General features: G+C 33.7%; 1 protein-coding gene across 5 annotated transcripts in view; it reads right to left on the reverse strand.

The window, feature by feature from the left end:
• ERBB4 (erb-b2 receptor tyrosine kinase 4) overlaps positions 1 to 17881 on the reverse strand; it is a 1157734-nt gene that overhangs the window by 201448 nt on the left and 938405 nt on the right. For all 5 annotated transcript variants that reach the window (XM_032354684.1, XM_032354682.1, XM_032354680.1 and 2 more), the window contains 3 exons: positions 14580 to 14712; positions 10120 to 10242; positions 6658 to 6756 (listed from right to left, as the gene is read on the reverse strand). In XM_032354684.1, coding sequence (XP_032210575.1) covers positions 6658 to 6756; positions 10120 to 10242; positions 14580 to 14712 — 355 coding nt within the window. The remainder of the gene's footprint in view (positions 1 to 6657; positions 6757 to 10119; positions 10243 to 14579; positions 14713 to 17881) is intronic.

Consider the following 17881-nt stretch of genomic DNA (forward strand, 5'->3'; position numbering starts at 1 on the left):
AAGGCAGATGCCTAACTGATGGATCCACCCAGGCACTTCAGGGTTTTCCCACTTAAAGTGTTTCAAAGAGTCAATACTCTTACTTATAGAGTCATTATGGAAGATCTATTTTTCAGAGATATGTTGTTACTCTGGATTCAAAACAGCTACTAAATTTGAGTTTGTAGAAATAAATCAGAGATTAGCATTATAAATATTTAAGGAAAATGATCCAAGTACAATATGGTACAATATGTCAAATAAAGGTAAGACTGTTGGGGGGAAATACTACAGAAATTAATTAGATTGGAATGAAGAAGGCTTAAAAGAGGAATAGAAGTCTTTTGAAAAATAGGGGAAAAAATCTATTCAGGCAATTAACAAAACATTTATTGGTTCCTAACTACATGCTTGCATTATGTTTGTCATTAAATAGGCAGTTGTGGGGTCAACAAACAGTCTTCATTGTCAAAGATCCTATAGCCTAGTGGTAGAGTGGGCTTCTACAATAATAACTAGCACAAATACGTAGGTAATAGTCTATCATGATAGATGCACAAAGGAAAATTTCTAAACTCTGTTAGGTTATAATTTGGATTAAGGGGTCAGGAAAGCTATCTTGGAGATCATATGCTTAAACTGAGAAAATAAGAATGACTGCGAGTTCATCAGGTGTAAATGGAAGAAAGACCCTCCAGGCAAAGGCATTGTCCAGCTTGGCTTGTAAGCAGTAGAAAGAAGGTCAATGAAGAGAATGAAGACAGGAAAAGTGATGAGGAGGTCAGGAAGCAAGGGTTTAGTATTTTGCCTTAGTGAAGCCACTGGAAGTTTTTATGCCGAGGAGTAACACAATTCAAGACTTGTATTAAAAAGTAAGGAGATCCAACTGGAGGTTATTCTCATAATTCAAGCTGAAGACATCAACAGTTTGGATTAAGGTAGTAGCAGTGGAGTATAACAAGAAAAGGAAGCTCTCCAAATGCATTTTTGGCATAGAATAGAAGCATTTGCTCTTGAATTGGTAATGGATCATGTGAGGGATTGTGACATTCAATGACAAATCCCAAACTACTGATATGGACAATAAGGGTGGATAGATACACAAATTATTTATGTGGGTAAGACTGAATGCAGAACAGATTTAGAAGAGAAGGTATAAAAGTACATTCTGAATGTGTTAAACTTGAGATGACCCTGAGATTTCAACTTGGAGATATCAAGGATGGAGAGAAAGTCAGATTCATAAAATAAACTAGAGATGAAATTTGGTAATTCAAAGAGAAAATTTAGGGAAAAGAGGTCTAGACCATGGCATCGAGAAATTTCAGTATTTCCAGGATTGCTTAATGCCAGCATGATTTTGAGAAGCAAGAAAGTTGGGGATTTTTAAAGGAATGCGATTGTAACAGTGAGCCATGAATCCAAGTTGTTTGAGGAGGGATATAGGTAGGGAAGGGGCAGCTGAGAGGTAGCGAAAGCTAGAAGAGTAGATACATGGGTGATACCTAACAGGGTAAAATGTTCCTCAAGTATGTGCAATAGGAAAGGAACCAGAGGGGCAGGAGAAGGCAGTTAGAGAATGGGGTGTTTGAAATAGTGATTTCAGATGTGATGCCATTTCTAATCAAGCTCTATACAGTTAACAGGATATAAACAAGGCTTAATGGAATAAATTATAACAGAAATTATTTACTTTAGTTACTGGTAAATTTCTTTTTTCTTGTGTTTACTTTTCCTTCCCTTCCCTTTCTTTTCTTTTTAGGAGAGCTTTGAAAGACTAACTTCTATTTCTAATGGAGTTTATAGAATCTCTTTTTGAAGATATTGTTTGATTTTTAAAAGCAAAGTAACTGCCTAAATGCTTTCTTAATTATTTTAGCTATAATTCTTTTAAGGAAAGAAGAATTGTTTATAACTGACTTCTCAAGATCATGGCAGCAGTGTTGAATCCTTTGACATCTAAGTAATGGGCTTTTTAAAAAAGGAATTTTGCATTTTGTTTTACCTCTAAAATTGATTAATTATATTCATGTATGCAAATGAGCAAAATCTTTAAGACCTAAAGATATCATTGGATTAAATTGTATGAATTTTTAAAAATCCATTATTAGTATGATACAGGATCTAAGAGTTATTAACTCTGTGAAGTCATAAGCATAAAAATGTTATTTTTATAATGTGAAATTATGTTATTGAACAGAACATCTTTTCAAATAATTTTTTTTAAGTCTGCTATAATCTGAAAGAAAATATAAACTCTACTAGTAAATTCTATTTGTCTCAACCCATTAATATTATATCAGTTAGAGTTGGAACAATTCTCATTAAGGCAATGAATATGATGGGGCACCAGGATGGCTCAATCAGTTAAGCGCATCTGACTCTTGGTTTCTGTTTAGCTCCTGATCTCATGGTCATGATCTCACTGTTAGGAGATCGAGCCCCACATCAGGTTCTGCGCTGAGTTGAGCATGGAACCTCCTTGGGATTCTCTCTCCTCTCCTTTTGTCTCTCTCTACCTGCTCACATGCTGGCTCACTTTCTCTCTCTCTCTCTCAAAAATAAATACATACATACATACATACATACAATTTTTAAAGAAGTCATTGAATATCATAAAGGCAATACAAGGACATTTCTTCTGAAAACAGTGCAATGATCATACAAGATAAATAGATTTTCCTATTGTATAGGGAGAGGGCAACAAGTTCTTCTTCCTTTAATAGAAATATGACTATTTTTTAAAAAGATTTTGTCTATTTATTTGACAGACAGAGATCATAAGTAGGCAGAGAGGCAGACAGAGAGAGAGGAGGAAGCAGGCACCCCGCCGAGTGAGAGGCCGATGCGGGGCTCGATCCCAGGACCCTGGGATCATGACCTGAGCTGAAGTCAGAGGCTTTAACCTCCTGAGCCACCCAGGTGCCCCGAAATATGACTATTTATACAGTAAGCCTGGATAATCTGAAACATATTTCCTTGGAGCAACTTACTGGGAGCTAGGTGGTTGACTTGGCATGGGAAAGCTGACTGTAAAGCCAACAAACAGACACTAAGCTGAAGCATTATTATTATTCAGTCACTGGAATTTAGGATAATTGTTTTTTTTATCTCAATATTTTTTAAGAAAACAAATAAAACATTTAAATACACATACACTTAAAAGGGATATAGAATAATGTCAAGTGATAGTGGGCTTAAATATCAGAGCAAACAACAACAACAAAACAACAGTAGTAGAAATTCAGAAAAACTCAAGAGTCTGTCTGATTTGACCAGACCATGTTCCCCAATTCCAGAAATCTTACTCAATAGCTTCATTTTTTAGGTATGTGTTCTGTACCATTTTATGGATAAAAGGAAAACAAAACACAAAACCCAAAAGACAACAAGGTAAAACCAAACCAAAAATAAAAAAAAATAATACCCTGTGCTTTTCCAATGAAATGGTGATATTTGAAACAAAAACTAGACATGTGTATAAATGTAGATATTCTTCTTAAGAAGGTGGACCTCTAGGGTCATTTTCTTAATGTTGTTCAATGTGATCTTCCTTTGTGGGAATTAAGGACGTACTGGCCATTCAGTAGCTATGTGTTATTATTGTCATTATGAATCCATTAGACATATTCAGGTGAGTTGAGTAACAGCCTTCTGACCAAATTCTCCTTCTCCTGCTTTTAGCATAGCATTTCATAGAATATAAATTGTTTCTTATTTATTTTTGCCTATGGTAAAAATTCTAAAAGTCATCTCCTGTGCCCTGGATATCAATAGAAATATTGGATGTAGTGAGCTTTAAGTTGTTGCATTTTGTCATTTATTAAAATAACCAGTAACACAGAGCTACATCTAATAAACTTAGTAGTAGTAGTTATTGAATCTAGAACATTCTACTCCAACTATAAAGGTGCATGTTGGGGATGCACAAAGAGACAAAGAGATCTAATGCTTAGTAAGAGTATGAAGTTCCCATTATCTTCAGAAGCTTTATTTTTTTTCTTTAAAATGGCATAAAACATATGCTGATAAACAAATATATATAGACACTAGTTTGCAAAAGAGAAGCTAGCATGATTGCAGTATATGTTATATGAGTTTGAAAGTTAAACTTGGAATATTCTACCACATGGAAGGACCCAAACTAAAAGATATGCCAAATAAGACTTTAATCTTAATAACCTTGGGAATATGAGCAACTTTAACTTAATTCTTAGGCCCAAATTATAAATAAATTTGCTCACATGAAACCTTCTATTACAGTTTGATATGTTATTTAAGTACTCATAATGATTTACACACATAGTAGATGAGCTAACAATGTTGGTATGAAATGTAGATAATTTTGCATTCAAATTACACCAGCCTGTTTAAAATCTGAATTTATCGTTAACTTTGCCAGTGCGACTATATTTTAATTATTGCGATGTCATACTAATGTTTTGAAGGAAGTTGTGAAAATAGTAGGAGGTGTTTCTGCTTGATATTTATTGAAATTGCCAATAGAAGCCGCCAATCTATTAATCTTCTAGCATTTATCCATGAGGTATGAGGGCTCAGTAAAAATATTTTCCCTAATACATATTTTTTTTAAACTTTTAAAAAGAACATACTGTTTGGAGTCTGTTGGTCACCAGATTTATCAACCATTTAGGAAAATGACCCCTTTCATGGCTCAATCAGAGTCTCATCTAAAATTCAGTAGAAATCTTAAGACTTCAAGCTGCCATCTCCACTCCTGTTTCCATGGGAATAGACTTCAGATCAGGAAAAAAAAAAAAAAAAAAAAATGGATGGGGTTAGGAGCTTTCAAATAATCATTCAAAATCATGATGAAGCTTTTAGAGCTTCTTTCTTAGGTGATTATTTTGTAGCCTCTTAACCCCTTTTTGCCGGTCTGTTTCCATGGAAATATGACAAAAATGGCTGTCTAAGCCTCCAGCAGAGATTATTAGCATTCTTGTGGATTTCAGCTTTGGCTACAGTCTAGGCTGGGCAAGATCTTTTTTTTTTTTTTTTTAAACTCTGTCTTACATATTAACTTATATTGTGTATATTCATTGTCCTTTTTCTTCATAACTTTCACTTTGAAAATTCCCTTCACAACCATATACGTATAATCAAGATCAAATTGATTGTGACATCACTGAAAAAGGCTTCAGTTTTACATTTTACTATATGAGCCAGGACATGTAGCTGCAGAGAATGTTAGAACTTTTAGACACCTGCAGAAAGAAACACTATTTAGTTACTGGACTCAATGTCTGTCAGGTGTTGGTAAATAAGTAACAAAGGTGGTATTCAACATATTAAGCAACTGGTAAGGTACAGCACCAACTGATCAGAACAGCTGGTTTGTACCAGTTAATTATCAGTTCTATTATCTAATAACCAATATGCTGTTGAACTAAAAGCAGCCCTATATAAGTAAGTAAGCATTATATCCAAATAAATTATTCAAAGTCAAAAACTGAGCTCCTGTACAACCTAAAAAAGAGCTTACAAGAAAAACTGGGTAGAAATATATAGCAATCCATCTTTAAAAATCAAAATGCATATGCTTGCATCATCTTTCATATAAAGGTCATTTAAAAATCAAAATTATTCTTATTATTGAAGATTTTATGCTAAAATAAGAAAGAATATATACATGGGTCTTTGATAGAACCTCTGGCAAGTTATCTTGTGTTGAATGTGAAAAAAATAACAGCATACCTCATACATATTTTATCTGTCCTACCTTCTGAAATTCGCTGAACAGCTCAATCTACAATTTTTGCTAGGGAAATCTTAAAGTTCTGATTAACTTCATAAAGTATTTTTATTCTTCAGAGCTCTCTTATTTTTCTATAGTTGGAGCTTTTTACCCATTAGGTTTGTCTTCTGAATTTGAACTGAAAAAGTAAATTTCAATTGGTAATTATCTGACTTAGGTAGATTCCTAATTTAAATTTAACACTAACTTACTATAGAAACTAATCTTGATTGATGTTTTTTGTTAATAGATTATAACAATAATAAAATAAAGCAGCCTAATTCATTTTTCAGACCATCATCCCTACTCCCAAATGCAATTTGCCTTTCTTTACATCGTGGTTAAATACAAAGCACTTGAGAGCAGAATTTGGCTTGCAGGGTTTCAGCCTTCAGCTTGTTTGTGTAAATAAAGTTTACTGGAACACAGTCATACCCATTCTTGCATTTTTTTTGTTTTTGTTTTTGTTTTCAAAGACCTTATCTATTTACCTGAGAGAGAGAGAGAGAGAGAGAGAGAATGAGAGAGAGAGCATGAGAAAGGAGAGGGTCAGAGGAAGAAGCAGACTCCCATTGAGCAGGGAGCCCAATGTGGAACTCGATCTGAGGACTTCAGGACTACGACCTGAGCCAAAGGCAGTCACCCAACCAACTGAGCCCTCCAGGCGCCCCTGTTTTGTTTTGTTTTTAAGTGTCTATGGCTGCTCACTTACCCAAAGGATGGAGTTGAGTAGTTTCTATGGAGACCACGTCGCACAAAAAAGCCTATTTATTCTCTGGTCCTTTAAGCAAAAGTTTGCTGACCTTTGCTCAAGGCTTTAATTGTAGAGTATACCATTTCTTTCTTTTTTTTCTTTTTTTAAATTCTAAAAGCAGTCTATTAAAAATGGATAAAAAATGTGGTTGCCTGGTGTCTATACTTACATCCATGAACTCCACATTGGCTTTGGGACCAGTTGTTTCATTAAGAATCTTAATAGCCACAGGAATCTTTACTGTTTCTCCTTCAGGTACCCAAATGCCCTTTGGGGGGAAAAATCACATTAAATCTATATGAAGATATAGAAATTTATACCAGAAACAACATTTGATTTAACCACTCAATCTATTGATTTCTTAAAAAATAATTTAGAGATTCTATATTCTTTTATACATTCAACAAACATTTATCTAATACCTGTTATGTGTTACAAGTTACTTAGCAACTTTGTTGTTTCCTTTCATTATCTGAAGATGAATCATATATTTATTCTGCTTTCAAGGTGTTTACTATTACATTATAAAGCATTGCTATTATAAAATTCAATTTGAATGTGTGAAAAAGCTTTTCAATAGTGACAGAAATGAAATAAGATATAAATATTAGATTCAGATGATATATCAATTTCTTAAGACTCAGAGAACACTGTTCCAATTTTTGATCTTTAGTTGTCTCATTTGTAATTTAGAAGACTGGGTTAAGTCATGTTGGAGGTTCTTTTCAGCTTTAATATTATTTAATTATTCTGCAACTAAAACAAATAAAGATACAAAAAAACACATTTTCCTGTTCCTGAATTGGTTCAAAAATTAGTTTTCTAAGATGATTATTCTAAGACAAGTACTAGAGAGAACTGAGCACATATTAATTTGTCTTTATTATCAAATATGTGTATGTATTTGTCAAGGGTTTTTATTATCTCTGAATATAAAATATTTATACTGGTCATTGCCAGTTCTCTCCTCCTACAAAAATATCATTATAATATCTGAATAGGATCTACACACTAGAAAGGATAAAGTAGGTGGAACTTGAGTCAAGTACAACATTAAGATAAATAACAGCATTTCTGAGTAAACAATTCAACCATTTGAATTAGGACAATAATTTTGGTAAGACATTGGGGGTGCATCAATTATCAAAGAATTTTTTTTTTTGAAATTCTGTGTTCTCTTACGAACACAGAAGCAAGAAAATCTCAAATTTTAGCTTATTAGCCCTGACATCAAAAAAGTCTTCCTAGTCCAGTTTTAACATTAAAATGAAAGGGGGAAAAATTCTCTTATTCCTAAAGAGAACATCTCTAGTTTTTCTTAATATCAGTTGGTTCTAGTCATAAAAAAAGTGTTTTTCATTTTGTACTTCATGCTGAAATGTATGTATTTGTGTTACTGAAAGTTGTAATAATGTAAGAGGAGACCTAAACACAAGAATTATTAAAAAGTGAGAATAATACAGAAAAAAGGGGCTTTAACCATTAGAAGGTGAAGTTAAGAGTTACATTCTTCTTGGGGTTAATAGGGAAATCTATGTGTTAAATTAAAAAAAAAAAAAAGCCAAGTTCCTTGTGGTATAATTTTTTTTTAACTATTAATGCAGAAATGGGGAGGAAGAAGCCCAAGATCCATAGGCTACGTTTTCTTAGTGATGGTATGTAGGGTAGAGAACAGGCTTACCATTATTCAATAAAGTAACCAGAGGGGGGTTACTTTATAAAGATATTGCATCAATATTAAAATATTCCCAAAGTATACTTTTGAAATACGAATATAAATTCAGTGTGAATTAATTTGTACTGCTTTTTAAATAAGTATAGTCATTATTTTCTAGTTCTAACCAGACAAAAATTCAACTACACTAATATCCATGGTATATTGGTTCAAATCTTTAATGCTTAAACACAGCATATGTCCAACCAGGGGAAAAATCAACCAAGTAATTAGCTAAGCTAATATGCATTTCTGTGGTCAAGAGTAGTTCTTTCCCATTTAAGACAATATGCCTTGGTAAGAACTAATATGTTAATTAAAACAGCATCAACTGTAAATACAATAGGTATAAAATTGAAATGTACTTATGGACCTTTCAATACAAGTAATTTCAATAAAGCTATAATGCTCATGGACAACAGGCAAATAGTTATTCATAATAAAAACATTTATAAAGCTTTATAATTAAAGGTCTAAATGGTAATTTTTCCCTGCTGAGGTCATTAGACCATATTTATTCTTAAGTTAAATGGTATCCATGATTTAAAATAAAATTCACTTTCCAGACCATATCATCTTTAAAATAAAAAGTTAATTATATGCTAGGAACAATCCAAAATTGAGTTCCCTTTGAAATGGAATTATTTCTAACATAATATAAATAGAAAAACACGATAATTCATATTTCTTTGAATATACAAATAATTTGAAAACTAGAAAGCACCAAGTCAGCCGAGAATAGTTTCTACTCAAATTAGGTGTTTAATTAATAATTTTGAGTTTAACGAAACAAAATATGCACACAAAGAGTTTAAGAAATTTCTGCATTTAGGCCTTAGAATAAAATAATTTTATTTTAAAAAGATTAAATTATTTTTGGAACACTCAGGAGGGAAAATTAAGGTTTATATTCTAGTTGTTAATACTTTTGTTAAATAAACATTTGTTTTAAGTAGAAAAAATGAACATTTTAAAGTGCAAAATTTCTAAGATCCAGTCTATTTTAACAGAAATACTTGTAAAAACTTCAGGCTTGATATAGCTTTAAGAAACCTATAAAACTGTCAAAATAAAATTTGGGGAACTGTTCTAACAGACATCACAAGAAGGATTTAGCACTAACCCAGCAGTTTCTTATACTTGTTACTTACGTTAAACATAAATTTCACCACAATTAACCTTGGGCCTGGCCTCCGAATTGGTTTTATAATTAAGCTAAATAAGTAAACATGCAGATGACATTATCTGAACTTTGCCTTTCCAAAAATACCTCTTATTGGAAACCCAAGATTTCACCTTTCATTCTATCTAACCTGAATTTCACAAAGAAAGTCACTTTTTTAGTTTGCATATAATGGTGAGGACAACCAAACTGAAAATTTTTCTGCTAAATCATATTAATAGGTAGGCAAAAAAAGTGGTTTTGGAACTAATCCTATCCTGTTAACAAATCAGGACATTTGTGTGGATTCTAAAGAGACAGGCAGTGTCATTCTGAGGGGGAGATGTGGGAATTAAAGGGCAGGAGTAAAGAAGAACAAGGATTATGGCATATGCTCAGGCCTGTCTGGGATTCCATGGAGCACTGTGTAGGGGAAGGAAAATGGGCTCGAGCTGTATATTCTAGGTACGGACAAAATTTGCCAACATAAAAAGTGGATCAGAAGGGTATGGAAAGAAAGACTATATGCTGTGGCTCTTTGTGACAGTTTCCTGCTTTCCCATGCTAGTTTCCATCCCAGCTTGCTCAATAAAAATGAATGAATTCACTTATGCAGCAACTTCTCAATACGATACCGGTTGTCCTCTCCGAATATTAAAAGGAAATTAGGTTAGCTAGAGCAATAATTCTGGCTGTTATTTAAGAGAAGTCTGAAACAAAAAATAACTGGTGGTATGGGTTATTTTTTTACTTACCTTATAAACTGTTCCAAAAGCACCTGAGCCAAGTACTTTCACTCTTTTGAGCTCAGTTTCTTTCAAAATACGAAGTTGAGCTTGATTGGGTGCAGTACCACTGGGAGTTAAAGGTTCTACCAACTACAAAACAAAAAGAATACAGGTTCTCTAACTTTCAATTCCAGTCAATGCCTCTCCCTTGTCCTCTGCCTGATGCTCTTTCTCATACATACAAAAAAATACACAGGCATACTTTCCTTGACAATTTTTTTGTCGTATGGATCACTCACTATTCCCTCAGTCTATCCTTTCACTTCTCAAGCTTTTTGTCTGAGTGAACACAAGTTACAATGTGCCTACTTTAGGCATATTAAGCTAGGAGATTCTCCTGCCCCCTTCCACACTCTCCTACCTCCAACATTTTAAAGAAATTTAGGCTAATTAGCGGCTCCTAATCCTACTTTTTGAAGTCCTTCCAGTTTTGGTATCTACAACAAAGAGTCAGATCTTAGTTATGTCCATGTACTCTATCAAAGTTTTCTTTCTCGTTTTAGGAGACTCAATAAATAGAATTAGAAAAATAAAATATAACTAGGAAGCCAGGACAAATGTGTCAGAAGAGAACAAAGTAAGTTAGCACAATACCAATGCACCAGGACAGTGCTGCTAAAATTTTCATGTGCATTTGAATTACCCGAGGTTCTTGTGAAAATGCAGATTCTAGGTCAGTAACTCTAAGGCTGTGGCTGAAATTTGAATTTTTGGAGAACTCCAGGTGAATTCTATGTATGATGATGGTCCTTGAGCACATTTTAAGCAGCAAGACACTAGAGTACTTTACAGATCAAATATTCTAAAATTCTATGAAATGATTCTAGATTCTGGGTGAATGCTATGGTATGCACAGGGATAAAATAGCCACCAGCGAGAAAACTTCATTAGTTTTGGCTTCCTGGAGGAGACACACTTTAGAATTGGTCTTGAGGGGAGCAAATTTTGGTTTCAGCTCAGGTCACTATCTCAGGGTCCTGAGATGGAGGCTGCGTTGGGCTCTAAGCTCAGTGTGGTTTCTTTGGGATTCTGCCCCTGCTTGCACTTTCTCTCTCTAAAATACATACATGCATACATACAATCTTTAAAAAAATAAAATTGGTCTTGAGATAATAAAAATGGATTGACGTGGAGGAGGGTATTACCATTGTGAAGAACAGTTTGGACACAGCATCAAGAAGAAGGAAGAAGACATAAAACAGAATGCAATAGGGTTTGGGACAGGTCTGAAGGATGTGATTAGGGTGGGAAATACGAGATCATATCATTGGCTGGGTGTGGCCAAAAGGGATAAGTTTGAATAATTTTAGATAAATAAAGGAATTAAGCTTTAAACTCAAACAAATAGCTAGTTATCTCTCTCTCTCTCTCTTTTTTTTTTTTCTTTTTTTGAAGACTGTATTTATTTGACAGAGAGATCACAGGTAGGTAGAGAGGGGGAAGCAGGCTCCCCGCTGAGCAGGGAGCCCAATGCAGGGCTCAATCCCAGGACCCTAAGATCATGACTGGAGCTGAAGGCAGAGGCTTAACCCACTGAGCCACCCAGGTGCCCCTCTTAACATAAGGGAAGAATTAAAGGCAGTTCCTACTCAAATGGTCTTAAAAACCATCCCAGTGTTTCTCAGTGTCTGTTTACAATGCTAAGTGCGCCGTGATCCTGTGTCTTGGTAATAATTTTGCTTCTATGAATGTCGTGGTCTACTTAAGTAGCTGAACAGAATCTTGAATATAGGTAAGTATAGCAATACCAGGAATACGGAGATGATAAAAATTATCAATAAATTTGGGTTCTTGTTTAAAAGTTTAGACAACAAATATACTTCTATCTCATTTTCAAATATATATTTTTAAAAATGCATATTAAAGTCACATAAAATAAATCTCAGAAAGAATTACAAAATCTTTCTAGAACTGGAAAAAGAATCTGTCAGAGAATCTCCTTCTTCCAACTCTGCGGTGCAGAATTTGTTTATTAGATTTTGATACACACACTATATGTATAAAATTAGGAACTTCAGTGAATTATTTTTTAAAATCACATAACTTATATAAAAATCATATGCAAGATTGGGGACTAGATTTCAGTATTTGGGGCTATATGTATTTAAAATATATGCTTTGGCATATAATATGCCATAATTCCATATTTTGAAAATTTCACAATTCTACCTGCAGGTTTAGTCTTCAACAATTTTCTTAGATCTCACTTAAAAATTTATACAAACACATTCTTCCAGGAATTTGAGAATGATACCTTTAACAGAAGCATTGTTTCATTTTGCAAGCCACTACGGTGGAAAGAGTGTCAAGTTTAAAATTGTAGGTTTGCACACTAGTACTGCCACTTACAGGCTGAGAAAGCAATTTATCCCTCCTAACCCCTTATTTCACACCTGTGAAATAGGTACAGCAATAACTACCACAGAAGATTGTCAAAAGATGAAATGGAATGTAACATAGCTGGAAAACTTGGGAACATTGCCTGCCATATTGTAGGCACTGAATCTGTCACTCTTCAAGGGATAGGATCATGTCCCATTAACGCTTTTTAATTACGGTATCTATCAAAATATCAAGTTTACAGAGCATCTCGTAAGTGTATGTTGAAAAAATTTTTTTTCTACTTTTATGCATGTAACAGAAGACAGACAATCTGGAGCAATATGATTTTGGAGAAGGATATTAACTCTAAGTACATTCCAACAATATATCATGCTTTAACAAGTTTTTCACATCTGAGACAGATTTCTAGCTTTCATACTTAAGGATTTGAGTGATCCTCTTAAGAATTCGTCTTCTGTTTAGATGATAGAAAATCATAGTTATTTATTTTTACTGAGAGAGAGATGGGAATTCTACAATTATCTAATTTAGTGTTAAGCAATAACTTTTTATAAAAAATAGAGTCTGCTTCTAAAACCAATCAGTACGTGTTTATTTAGTAATGAGATGTCAGTTTGAAGGGCATTCCTAGAAAGCACAGTATTAAAAAAGAAGACAAACAAAACAATTATTTTTATAGCAATGGGACTTTCCAGCATGTAGTTAAGGTACAGAATTCTTTTCGTATTTATTCAACCACCTAAATGTCCACCGCTGTTCCAAGCCTTCAGTTCCCCTCCAACTCTAATTCACTTCACTTCTTAGAATTTTCTCCATGACTGCCCCAAGCTGGCCATAAGGGAGAATTCTGCCTCCCGCATCCTAGCTAAACTGAAAATATGCACAGCACATGTGTTGTGCCCAAACTTGTACTCACATGTGCAAGATTGAAAATGATCAAGTTCATCTTTTGTAAACATCCAGCTCAAGTAAAAAATTACTACTATTTTCTTCATGTATATAATTGACTACCTGTCTTATGCTTGAACATCTCTATTGATAAGACAACCCATTCTAATTTTAGACAACTCTAATTCTTAGACATTCTTCCCTGCATATAACTAAAGTAGCTTCCTGAACATTTCATATGATCCTTCTACCTAGTTTCAACTTCTGGAAGAAAAGAGCTAAAATTTAATTCATTATCAGTTTGTAAAATTTATGAATGAATATTCTCATTCCTGTCAGGGTTAAGAGGAAAAGTCAGACTGTCACATTGACAGTGAGCAAAAAACAGATCCAGAGAAGGCTAAGTCTTAGAACAGAATTGCTCTGAGTTGTTCCGCCATGTTCAGACCGCCATAGATGTACATATCAGGAGAAAGAAGGTAAGGTGCAAGTTGAGAAGGATCTGGTAATGCATAGTTTTCTATAATTGTTTTCCCCCTGTAATCTATACAGTGAAAACTATCACCTTGCATGCTAGAGAACTCAGGGCAGCAATATAAGAGAGATTATAATAATTTGTGGGTAATTTACATATTCACAATAACTAACATGCATTAAATGCTTCCCATAAATTCTGTGGTAAAGTCTGTGTGATTACAATAGGAAGCTTTATCCTGTAAGTTCAGCTTTTCACTACTGGTATAATCGGACCTGTGGTTGCCAATTTAATGACCCTAATTAAAGCATAAATTGCTTGACTATCTGGCTTTATTTTTGAATCAGAAAAATTCTCTCTTTCTAACATTTTTCTAGTCCACTGTTGAGATATCTTCTACCCAGTTGTTTTCTAGTTCTGCTACTGTAATATCCTAGGACTCTAGTGGGATTCCACCTCCAAAAGAAACAGATAAGTCTTTTCAGTAAGATCTGTCATTCATCAGATAATCTCCTTGACCCCTACAATTTGTCCTCCTTCGGGCATGTATCTGCCTTTTACTATATAGTCTGATTTTTCATCAACTCTGTGTAACATACTATGAACTCAGCATCGTTCATTGCAGGAAATGGAACCGAGTTCTCACCTGGGTTAAAAAACAGAGTATCATCTAAACCTAATGGAAGTCCCTCAACACACAGAGAACAAACAAACACCATACCTCTGTTTCCAGGAATCTTCTTAAGGCTCTTTTCTTTTTGATGCTCTTCCTTCTAACATAAACTGCAAATGTTAGGCCCACGATGACCAGGATGAAGAGCCCACCGATGACTCCTGCTGCAATCAGAGGAGTTCTGTCCACCAGAAGGAAAAAGGAGGAAAAAAAAAAAAGTAAGAAGAGAGACAAGACAGAAGGAGAAAAAGAGCAGTTGTGTGATAAATACATTATCCACATATTACAAGTCTTCTCAGTTAGAAGAATAACAAACAAAAAATGCATTAGAGCTGTCACAACATTTTGCGGGAAATAAAAACTATTTCCACCTTTTGTTTTGCTTTGCGTTTTACGTAATAAACCATGCACATACAAATAATCTTTGGAGGTGAGCGGCCACAACATGCCATTCAACAACAACAATGACAACAATGACAAAATAACACTTGGTAACAGAATGAAGAACACGTGCCAAAATGTGGATATATAAGCATTTTAAATTATTCTTATTTTACTTTTTCTGTAAATAAATGGAAATATATATTAATAATATTGTTGTGGTATAAAATATTATTTTCAACATTTTCTCTAAAGTAGGCTTTCTCAACAGTGGCACTATTGACATTGTGGGCTGGATGCTTGTTCACTGCGGGGGACTGTCTTATGCATTTTGGGGTTTTTATCAACATCCTTAGCCTCCCTCCACTGGAAGCCAATAACACCTCATCCTCAGTCATAACCATTTCTCTAGATACTGTCAAATGTCTGCCCAAATCGCCCCCAACACCCCACCCCTTGCCTTGAGAACTACTGCTTTAAAGCAAAAATGCATGGTCTGGAGATACATGAACACCACAACTCTGGAGCATGAGGGTACCGGTAAGAGAGATGTGTTGACAAAAGTGCTGTTTCAAACTCTGGCTAGGCAACTGCACTGGGCTAAAGGGCAGGAAAAAGGTTAAGAATTGGGTCAGATAGGTTTTCAGAGGTATAATGACAGGAGTAATTATGATTATCAAAAGTGTGCCTAGGCATCATATACCCATAGAAGATGTCTACACATTAAGTATTACATTAAAGGGGGTTAGAAGAGATTCATTAGAGATTTATATATTCTTTTTTCTTTAGGGACTTATATTCTTAAAGTGCTTCTCTAGTACATTGTTAGCTAAGATACAATTTTGAAACTAAATACTTATTGTCTTCTAAGATAAATTTTTTTCCTTGCTTGAAAAGTAGTATTTATGATCTTAATTTCTTGTTCTAGAGTGGAGTAGTATCTATGAGCTTTCTGTGGTCAGAGCCTTGATGTATATTAATTTGATACATCATAGCAAATAGCCCAGAGTAAACACATAGGTGTTACCTAATACATATTTGACCATGAAGCCATGATAGATAGGGAAACTAAGAAAGAACTTCCTGAATGGCCATGCTTTCCATAGTAAGATATTTTATATCTTATATTCCTGTTTGCAGAAGAATCTATTCTGTACAGCTACATTCTTTTAGAAAAAAAAAATTAGTCACTTGTGCTCAAAGACACATCAGAAATAATGATAGTGGATGATCCTAAATAAAAATTTAAAATTTTAAACAGCTCTTGAAAAAAATCTGTGTCACTTCTATAAATGAAGCTATGTCTTTTAAAGATTATGACTGTTATATTGCCATATAAAACTACAGAAAAACCTTAAGAAGTATTTCATCCTAAAGGTTGTTTCCTGACAGCTGAAAGTACTATAGCATACTGGAATGTTGCTATAATTCAAATAGATTTTCCTAAACAGAATTTTATAAAGATATAAAAATCTATGCTGAGAAAATTAAACCGTAGTATGGACACAAACTCATCATTGTGATGTGTGTTGGCGTATGTAAGATCGTATTTTTGAACATGGCAGTTAAATATGTATTTCAAAAAATATTTTAAGTTTTCAGTCCAAGGCATAATTTCCAGATTAAGTGCCTAACATATCCCTGAAAAAGCCATTACTATACAAAGGGTTGTATTTTTTTCTTCAATCCAATATTTTTGTTACAAAGGATTTATATATGACTGAGAATAGTGCCCAACACTTTGTTAATTGTAGATTGAACTAAACTCTAAACTTCCTCTGCTCATCTATTTTGCAAAAGAGTGTCATGAATTTATGAAAATACATGTCAATATCACTGTAAATTAATAGAAAATGCTTTATTTTTCTTTGTTTTCCATTTTAAGAAGAATCATTCCTAAAAGAACAAAAGAAGACCTCTGCCTTCATTCTTTCCATTTATTTTGGACAGCTATCAATTGTCATGTCATTACTATTTAGTTAGGTTATGGCAATGCACATAAAACACCAAAAACCTCAATAGATAGTAATTTCTATGTTTTTCTAGTTAGTATTTACATTCAATATTTTCCCATAGCAGTTCCTTGGTTGATTTACATTTCTTTACCATTTTTCTTCTCTTACCCCTCTGTAGGAGTGATAGAAGTCCAAACAACCCAAAAAAGTAAATAACTAGAGTTTCTACACCTAAAAATTGTACACAAGTGTTTTGTTGGACTTTTTAAGCGGTCAAATTCTTCATATTTCAGTGGAATTTATTCTTGAAAAATAAATCATGAGCCACAAGTAACCAGTCAAATTGAGAAGGGGGAATATTCCAAAAAGAAAATTTGTATGTTCCCTTTAATAAGTGAATATGAAAAATAAGGTAATGGTTTTGATTAAGAAGACTTACTGGTTCTAACAACAAGGTATGAAATTCAGTCCTGGACTGGACCTTAGTTTAGACAACCATTTGTATAGACATTTTTCAGGTAACTTGAAAAGTGTAATTATGGATTAGGTAGTAGATGAGATAGAAATGTACTGCCATGGGAACATGAAGGCTAGAAATTTAAAAGATTGGGTTAGAAACAGTTGAATCTCAATGGAAGAAAAATCCATATATGCACATGTATGTGCATAAGAATATCTAGAATATACAATAAGACATTAAACAGTACATGTCTTTGGATAGTATAACTACAGTACTCTTATTTTGTATTTTTGCTAGCAGACATTTTCTAATTTTATACAATGCATTTATACTTCTTTTGAAATAAAAGTTGGTTACATTTAAGAGAAACATAGAAAAATAAATCCCTGTCTAAAAAGTTAGTTTTATAACAACGGCCTTGTTTTCCTTTTTTCCTTGATTGTTTACTTTGCATTTTTTCAATTAATTCATTTTGCTATCCCCTGTCCACTTTTACAATGCAAGCACTTCTGAAGATATTTTCTATTAGTTGTAGTTTAATGCATCTGAGACAT

The sequence above is a fragment of the Mustela erminea genome, chromosome 8 (genome assembly GCF_009829155.1).
Source record: "Mustela erminea isolate mMusErm1 chromosome 8, mMusErm1.Pri, whole genome shotgun sequence".
NCBI classification, from domain to species: Eukaryota; Metazoa; Chordata; class Mammalia; order Carnivora; family Mustelidae; genus Mustela; species Mustela erminea.